General features: G+C 44.5%; 1 protein-coding gene across 1 annotated transcript in view; it reads left to right on the top strand.

Annotated features, from left to right (window-relative positions):
• Positions 1 to 8,961, top strand: part of Dnah3 (dynein axonemal heavy chain 3) — a 164,820-nt gene extending 155,859 nt beyond the window's left edge. Inside the window, exons 59-61 of the mRNA XM_028867827.2 lie at positions 2,628 to 2,832; positions 4,330 to 4,467; positions 6,647 to 8,961. Of these exons, the coding sequence (XP_028723660.1) occupies positions 2,628 to 2,832; positions 4,330 to 4,467; positions 6,647 to 7,000 (697 nt within the window). The 3' untranslated portion in view covers positions 7,001 to 8,961. The remainder of the gene's footprint in view (positions 1 to 2,627; positions 2,833 to 4,329; positions 4,468 to 6,646) is intronic.
• The last annotated feature ends 710 nt before the right edge of the window (positions 8,962 to 9,671 follow it).

Below are 9,671 nucleotides of genomic sequence, written 5' to 3' on the forward strand. Positions count from 1 at the left end.
GTTGGCCACGTATTAAATTACTCCCACTTCTCTCTCCTTCATTCCCATGATTCGATCAAGTTCAAATCAATACCAAGCATAGCTAATAGCGGACGAAGTCATCAGAGCTGTTTTGAATGAGTCTCTAGTGTTAGGTGTGGCTCCAAACACGATTCATAGTTCTCATTAGAACCCTACACAATTAGTGTGGTATGACATTATTCATTTCTACCACTACTTTACAGATGAGAAAACTCAGCAAGATGAGCCAAGTCCTCATTGATCCAGACACCAGCTCTAGTGCCTTCCCTTTCATGTTTCAGTCTCCCCTCAGACACTGGGGCCATTCCTTGATGGTTGCCAGGATCTTCTCTGGCCTTCATCAGTGGCTGTTCTCATAGCAGGGAACAGGCAATAACAAATCTCCATCTTCAGCAGGATCCTAGCATCCTCCCCCACTACCTGTTTCCATGTCTCTATCCAGTGGCAGGGGAAGTCCAAAATGGTTAGGTGACAGTTTAGCCTCTGATTCAGGGGTCTGTGATTTGTGACTTCTGGGGCAAGCATTCTTTAGGTATTAAAACTTGAATTCTGGGTGTGGCAGCTTTATCCAGCCTCAGACAGGTTCTGTGATTGAGGCACTGGCTACAGTATTCAGAAAAAAAACACAAGAAACCTTTGAAAAAAAAAACCAAAACACTTGAATTGGGTGGAGAGATGGCTCAGAGGTTAAGAACACTGGCTGCTCTTCAGAGGTCCTGAGTTCAAGTCCCAGCAACCACATGGTGGCTCACAGCCATCCCTAATGAGATCTGGTGCCCTCTTCTAGCGGGTCAGGCATATATGCAAGCAGAACACTGTATACATAATAAATAAATAAATAAATAAATCTTTAAAAAAAAAAACAAAAAAAAAACACCACCCCTTGAACTTAAATGAGGTTTTAGTTGCAAGAACAGAATAGCACAAGACAATAGGAAAGCTGTAATTATGTCTTTTCAGTGTACCAGACAGAGATCTGTGATGCAGTCCCTCAGGCAACAGTTTTACCTCTTTGCCTCCTCAGCAACCATGTGCTTCTGATCTGAATCTTGAATTCCTCCTGCTATGAAATTCAACACTTGCTCATCCTCTTCCCCATTGGGTTGAGATTCTACAAGCCCTGGTGGCAGGTGCCTTTTTACACTCACCTGAGCTCCTCTGGGCTGAGCCAGGTCTCAGAATGGAGAGGTCAGAAAGAGGCAGGTGGTCTTGCTTTCTTGCAGGTTGCCCTTGAGCTGCCCTTTCTCAGGTATACACCTCATAGTCTGTAAAAAGAACAACTCTGGCAATGTGGATTAAAAGTCCTTAACCATAGGTATCCTTTTATCAAAAACCCATTACTAAGTAAGTAAGTAGAAATTCACACAAAAGCAGATATAAATGGACTTTTCTAGCAATGTTGTTTATAAATGATAACAACCTACAAATAATTGTTCTCTCTCTCTCTCTCTCTCTCTCTCTCTCTCTCTCTCTCTCTCTCTCTCTCCTTCCTTCTTTGTTCTTTCTTCCTTTCTACAATATCTCACTATGTAGCTCTGGTTGCCTGAACTCACTCTGTAGACCAGGCCGGCTTTGAGCTCAGCCTGCCTGAGATCCACCTGCCTCTGCCTTCAGAGTCCATGGATTAAAGATGTGTGCCCCCATGCCCAGCTTAAAAATAATATTTCAATAATAATAATAATAATAATAATAATAATTCAACGGTAGGGAAATAGTTTAATAAAACAGAATGTCGTACAGTCGTTGAAAAGGACAATTTAGCTGGGTATGGTGGTGCACGCCTTTAATCCTAGCAGTTGCGAGGCAGAGGCAGGAGGATCTCTGTAAGTTTGAGGCCAGCCTGGTCTACAAAGTGAATTCTAGGACAGTAGGACAGCCAGGGCTGTTAAAAAAAAAAAAAAAAAAACACCCTTGTCTTGAAAAACAAAACAAAACAAAACAAACAAAAAAGGATAATTTGGGGGATGGGGAGATAGCTCAGTGGTAAAGTGCTTTTTATGCCAGTATGGAGACCGATGTTTGAATTCTCAGTACCCACAGAAGTGGGCCTGGTGATAGATAGCTGTAATACCATCACAGGGAAGCAGAGAATTTCTGTGCTCAATGACCAGTCTAGGCAATCAATGAGCTCCGGGTTTAGTGAGAGACCCTGTTTCAAAAATATAAGGTGGACAGTGATAGAGGAAGCATCCGAAGTCCACCTCTGGCTTCTACACGTGTGCACACTCACAAGTGCATGCATCACATGCACACAGAACAGCAACAGGACAATCTAGAACTGTGTTGTAGTGGTACATGCCTCAATTCCAGCACTTGAGAGGCTGAGGCAGGACTCACTGAACTGGAAAGATTTCATAATGTGCTCAGAAAGAAAGACAGATTCCAACAAGGTGATACAGAATGACTTCATTAAAAATGCGATTTCTAAAGAAAACAAGAAAGATATACATGAATGTGATTTTTAGGTGGCAATGTTATGGGTGATTGAATTTTCCTCTTTATCATTGACTCTGAAAGGGGAGAAAGATAAAAGGGACACATTTGTTGTACTTGGGGAGAAGAGACTCCTGCAAAGCCAGGCTCAATCTGCTCCTTTATCCTTGCAGGCTGACCAAAGTGGTTCGCAGAAGCCTTATTGATCTTGGCCGGGCCATCAAAGGGCAAGTCCTAATGTCCTCAGAGCTGGAGGACGTCTTCAGTAGTATGCTTGTGGGTAAAGTGCCAGCCATGTGGGCAGCCAAATCCTACCCATCACTGAAGCCACTGGGGGGCTACGTGGCTGACCTATTGGCTCGCCTGGCCTTCTTCCAGGTACCTGGGAGTCTGGGTAATTGGATACCTGGTGTGCTCACTCAGGTGGAGATGACATTCTGAGATAGCAGACTAGAAGTTGGGAAGGAGGGCTGGCAGCTATGTAGCACCCTGGGTTGGGTATTTGGGAATGGCCTTTCTAGACCTGGGTCAGTGGGGAGGGAGAGACTTTTCAGAGTCCTTGGAGATATTAATCTATAAAGGTAGGAGTAAAAACTAGAAAAAAAAAAATGTCATAAGCTGGAGGCCTAGGGGGCATAACTGGCCAATGGATATACTTATTAAGACTGTTTAGTAATGTGACATTTTTTGAGCTGATTCATAGACATTGGATTTTTACACATAGGGGCTGGACTATAGCTCTATGGTACAGCACTTGCTTAGCATTTTTGAGGTCTAAATTCAACCTCCAGTATGAGAAAACTAAAGAAAAACAAACAAACAAACAAAAAAACCCAGACTGGGGGTGGGGGAAGAAATCTAGATGTTTGTCCTGCCTGAGCAATGGACCAGCATCAGCATCTCTGCAGGGCCACTTTTGCTGGGGATGGCAGCTGTTGCTCAGTACAGAGGAGACATGCATTGCCCGGCTGTGGTCTTGACTGCTCCCTGCTGTGTTTCCAGCATCAGCTTGGCACCCGTGCTTAGAGGAGAGAGATACATCGTTTGTACCTTCATTTCAAAAGTAGGAAAGTGCAAGCCAAGAGGACTCTGCTTCAAGAAAAATGAAAAAGCCAAGAATATTTTTTTTTAATGAGGCTCATTTCCATACCCCTCTTAGTTCTTTTAAGATGTATTTTATTGGGCTGGAGAGATGGCTCAGCAGTTAAGAACACCAGTTGCTCTTCTAGGCGATTCAGATTCAATGCTTAGTACCCACATAGTGGCTCACAATAGTCAGTTACTCCAGCGCCAGGGAATCTGACATGTTCTCCAGCCTCTTGAAGCACCAGTCATGTATGTGTGGGACACAAATAGATATACACACAGTCAAAAAAATCCATACACATAAAATGTTGCCAGTGGAGATGGCACATGCCTTTAATTTCCTTATTTGGGAGGCAGAGGCAGGTGGATTTCTGAGTTCAAGGCTAGCGTGGTTTACAGAGTGAGTTTCAGGACAGCCAGAGCTACACAGAGAATCCTTATCTTGAAGAAGAAAGAAAGAGAAAGAGAGAAAGAAAAAAAGAAAAGGGAAAAAAGGATTTATTACTTGTGTGTGTGTGTGTGTGTGTGTGTGTGTGTGTCTGTCTGTCTGTCTGTCTGTCTGTCTGTTATACCCACGTGTGTGCAGGTGCCTGAAGACAGAACTGCCCCCCCCCCATGCAGACGGTTGTGAGCTACCTGACATGGGTGTTAGGAATTAACCTCTGGTCCTATGCAGGGGCATCAAGTGCTCTTCACCACTGAGCTCTTTCTCCAGTCCCATGCTCACCTTGATTTAACCTATTATTGATGTGTTGTAGATTCTCAATTTTGATTTCTATGGCTCTACAGGAATGGATCATAAAAGGGCCCCCTGTGGTCTTTTGGATCTCTGGATTCTACTTTACACAGTCTTTTTTGACGGGAGTGTCTCAGAATTATGCCAGGAAATACACCATCCCCATAGACCACATCGGATTTGAATTTGAGGTAGGGAACTTGTGAACTGGGACAGCTCAGGGGATCAACCTAAGAAAATGGTTTTGCTCATTTCCTTCTACCTGCAAACACTGGGTTGTGTGGTGGGGCAAATGCTTCTGAAGTGGAACAAGGAAAGAAGTTGGCAGGGCTTCCAGCGGCTCCAGAGCCATTTTTGACACAATCACCGCACTCCCAAGCCTTTGTTCCTGTACACAGAGAAAGGAATTTGGTGCCAGTGAGATGGCTCAGCAGACAAAGGCTTGCATGCAAACCTGGTAACCTGTTTGATCCCTGGAGACCCAATGAATGTAACAGGAGAGAATCAACTCAGCAAAGTTGGCCTTTGATATTCACATTCATACACATTCACACACACACACACACACACACACACACACACACACACACACACACACACAAATAAATACATGTTTAAAAAATTCATCTTTCCAAGGGAAAATTCTGTCACCATCTATTGGTGGAAGTATTAAGACTACTCTACGTAGTTGAAAGGGAGGTTTATTTTGTAGGGTAACTTACAAGTAAAGGGATAGGTTACAAGGTCCGGGAGAGGTGAAGTGCAGTCCAATGGTGTTCTCTGGAGAACTCTGCTTGGTCTACATCGAGCATCCAGGATCCAGGAACCAAGAGAGCCAGCATATCCAGATCTTGGGTCTTAAGGGCTCCTGTCTCGGCCTGCCTCATAGGTGTCACAGTTACCGGAAGCCTTAGTGAGGGTAGTACTTGCCGGTCAAAGCTGAAACAGCTACCTACTACAACCATCATGGCAGGAAAAATGAAAATATTCCTGCCCCGCCCCCATCCTGCATCTTTACTTTGAAGAATGCTAATGTCTTTGGATGGTCCTTATAAAAGGAAAAATCATTCCATTCAAAAAAAAAAAAAAAGATTTAGAATAATGATGAATGGAGCTTGCAACCCTTTGGTCCATCATGATCTCCATCACTCCCTACTGTCCTTAGACCATTTTTGGCTTTATAGGGAGGAATCCAAGGAATCACCTCTCTACCATTGCTGTTGCTGTGACAAAACACCCTGAGCAACAGCAGCTTTGTAGGGAAGTCAAGGCAGGAGCTTAAGGCAGTGGTTCTCAGCCTTCCTAATGCTGTGACCCTTTAATACAGTGCCTTATGTTGTGGTGACCCCCAACCACACAATTATTTTTGTTGCTACTTCATAACTGCAATGTTGCTACTGTTATGAATCGCAATGTAAATCTGTGTTTTCTGATGGTCTTAGGTGACCACTGTGAAAGGGTTGTTTGACAACCCCCTGCCCCCGGAAGGGGTCCCCACCGACAGGATGAGCACCTCTGATTTACAGCAGGCATCACATCCACAGTCAAGTGCGGAAAGAAACACATGGATCCTTGCCTGCTTGCTAGTACTCAGGTCCTTCGCTACTCTTTTTTTCCCCTACAAGACAGGGTTTCTCTATGTAGCCCTGGCTGTCCTGGAACTCACTCTACAGACCAGGCTGGCCTCAAACTACTCCCAGCACTTGGGAGGCAGAGGCAGAGGCAGAGGCAGGTGGATCTCTGAGTTCGAGGCATTCTCTACTCTTACGCAGTCCAGGACTCAGCCCATGAAGTGGTGCTACATACATTCAGTGGCCTTCCCACCTCAGTTAAGACAAGACAGTCCCTCACCGACATGCTTACAGGCCAGCCCAACGTAGCAACCCTTCACTGAGGCATGGTTGACATTTAAAACTAACCAGCACACCAGCTCATCAGAGCCATGCCCTTGCATTTTCAGGTATTCTGAAATGAGCTGGTTCTTAGTCAAGGCAAGAACCACAGAAACTGGGTTTTTAAAAAAATACATCAAAAATTTATTCCTCTACTTCACCTCTCACCCCAGAACTGTTTCATCAACTTGCCCTGATTCAGAATCTAACCCTTTACTTCCTAGATATAATGTGTCTCCAAAAGGGAGATGCTACAGTCGGTGTGGCCTCCTGACTCCTACTTTATTGCATTCTCTGTGCCTACCACATATAACTGCAGGCAGCTGCCTAGGAACCAGACTTGGCTCACATCTGTGAAGATCCATCACAGAAGCTCCAGTTCTAAGGAGAGGCGGACCTGGCAGCCAGGTGGTGCCTATTCTTACCACGTGCAGGGAAACTAACAGATTATGAAACTCACAGCTTTCCATTCTTTCAGGTAACCACACAAGAAACGACTATGGAGAACAGCCCAGAAGATGGGGCCTACATCAAAGGGCTTTTCCTTGAAGGTGCCCGTTGGGACAGGAAAACGATGCAGATTGGAGAATCTCTCCCCAAAATCCTCTATGACCCATTGCCCATCATTTGGCTGAAACCTGGGGACAGTTCATTATTCCTGCATCAGGACATTTACGTGTGTCCAGTGTATAAGACAAGTGCCCGGAGGGGCACCCTTTCTACCACTGGCCATTCTACCAACTATGTCCTGTCCATTGAACTTCCGACAGACATGCCCCAGAAGCACTGGATAAACCGAGGCGTGGCTTCATTGTGCCAACTGGATAACTGATGGCGGGTGTCTCAAAACTGGGAGTGATGTAATGGCATTTCATTCTCCATTACAACATAGCCTTTCTTTCCTGAGTTAAGTGTATGAAGGTGATGATGATGATGCAATGATTACATCAGTAGAGCCAAACATTTCACAGCAACCCTACAGAACAGGTTACTATTGTTACTGTCACCATGTTATGGCTGCAGAAACCATGAGAAGATAGGTAATACCCCCAAATCAGATAGCTACTAAACTGGAACACAGGTAGTGTGACTTTCCACCTAGACTTGTGGTCATTTGACTTACGCTTGCTTGGGGTTATTTTCTTTACCTTGTGTTTTGCTGTAACTGTCACAGAATTTCAGTCACCACTTCCCCTGACTGACACACTTGTACAGCCATCAAGGCCCCATCCGAGGTTTAGAAGAGCTTAGATTCTTTTTTTTTTAAGGCTCTTGGTATATTTTATTAAGACTTTTGGTGTGTATGTGTCTGAATGTGGGTATGTATATGTGAGAACAGGTGCCCAAGAAGGTCCGAAGAGGGCATTAGATCTCTGGAAATAGAGTTACAAATAGTTGCGAGCCACTATATGCATTCTGAGAACTGAACCCAGGTCCTCTGCAGGAGCAACAAGTGCTCTTAACCACTGAGCCACCCCAGCCTTTGCTTAATTTATTTTAACCACACATTTTACAGCACCCTTAGGTGGTAAGGATTATCATCACTACTTTACTGGTGCTAATTAGGTTCCAGTCAGTCAGTGGCAGAACTTCAGCTACTGCTTGGTGCCAAGGACTGAGCCTATGGCCTTAATCACTCGAGGGAGCACTCCACTAAACTACAATTCCCAGATAGGCTTCAATTGCTTTTCTATCAGTCACATGAGTGGGCTAACTTCTCTCATCTCTCCGTCTTGGAGTAGCCTATTTTTTGTTTGTCTCTTGTTTGCAGGTTCTGTGCCCAAACCTTTGGCTAACTTGCTCACACCCACGGGCTGGGAATAACTGTCCCCACCATCTGGTTGCTCAGGGTGAGGAAAGAGTCTGCCTAAGAGTACCACCCAGCTCTTCCCATTGCACACCAGGTGGAGGTTCTCTGGCTCTTGAATCCGTGTGTGTTTCATGACCACATGCTGCCTCCTGGCCAAGGACTTGGCTCTTCGGATGCTGACTCCTGGAAGAGACTATAGTTCCAGCCACATGATTATGTCCAAGGAATTTCCATCCCTTGTTTCTCGCCAGAAAATCCACAGAGAGACAAAAACATCAAATTCCTGAGGTATTCTTCCCTGCCTCTCTCATGGAGCTTTAGGCTCCAAGTGGCTTTTTGAGTCTTAGTGTGTATGGTCTGGCTTCTCTGCCTCTTTGCTAGAAACAAATGCCTTGATTTAGGACCTGTGACTTTCCCTGAATGTGGCAAGCCTCAGAGAATGAAATAGAGGTATTCCAGAAAACTTTAGTTTCAATTTCTTCACAGTGCCAAGTAAATTCTGAGATGAGCAAGCTACCCAAGTGTCCAGAAAGAGTGAGTGCATGGGAATAGAGCCGGTGAGAAAATACACTCCTCCTCAAAGTAGGTCACTAAAGGTATTTTTTTAAAAAAAGAAATATAACTTTTTCCAATATGTAGATAAACAGAATGAACTGATAGCTAGGACTGTATCATTCCAAATAAGATCATCAGTCACGTGAGATAAAAAGATGGTTAGGATCCAAACACATAACTCTCGGGATGGTAGGTCAGTCATATTGCAGGCTGTTGAAGAGCCAGCCTGAGGGAGCTGCTAGAACAGATGAATTTTAATTATAGTTATCTAACTCCAACTTCATTCAGCACCAGAAAGCTGAGAGAGGCAAGGGTTGTCTCATTCCTCAAGGGTCAAGGGACAGAATGTTTTTGTATGATGGATTACATTTTTGAAATTTAAAATATTTCCTCTACTTTGAAAATAAAGATTGCCCTAAATTTGAAGTCACTTTCAGTTGGAGTCAATGTGGTAATGATGTTTCCTCCTGGGAAAGGGATAATGTTCTTCAGAAATCATGGGGAATTAGAGGCTAGAGTCTTGGGCAAAGATGGCCAGAATTCAACTGGGTGAGAAGCAGCAAGCTCTGCTTATAAATAGCTAGCAGATGACATCAGGCAAACCTGGTATATTAGTCAGGGTTCTCTAGAGGAACAGCCCTGATAGAATGAAAATCTCTCTCTCTCTCTCTCCATATATCTATCAATAGTAAATACACACACACACACACACACACACACACACACACACACACACTGATTTATTAGAGTGGCTTACAGGCTGTAGGCCAGCTAGGCCAACAATAGCTGTCTCCAACGGAAAGTCTGAGAATCCAGTAACTATTCAGTCCACAAAGCTGGATGGTTGTCTCAGCTGGTCTTCAGTGTACCCTGGGATCCCAGACAAGCAGGCTCTAATGCCAGCAAATCAAGAGTGAGGGCAAGCAGGCAGAGTAAAAGCTCTCTTCTCCTATGTCCTTTATAGAGGTGCCACCAGATTAAAGGATCTTCCTACCTCAAAAGGTGTGTCTTTCTACTTCAAATGATTTAATCAAGACAAATCCCTCAGCTGGGTATGGTGGCCCATGCCTTTAATCCTAGCACTTGGGAGGCAGAGCCAGGCAGATCTGAGTTCAAGGCCAGTCTGGTCTACAGAGTG

Source organism: Peromyscus leucopus, chromosome 1 (assembly GCF_004664715.2).
Source record: "Peromyscus leucopus breed LL Stock chromosome 1, UCI_PerLeu_2.1, whole genome shotgun sequence".
Classification (NCBI taxonomy): Eukaryota; Metazoa; Chordata; class Mammalia; order Rodentia; family Cricetidae; genus Peromyscus; species Peromyscus leucopus.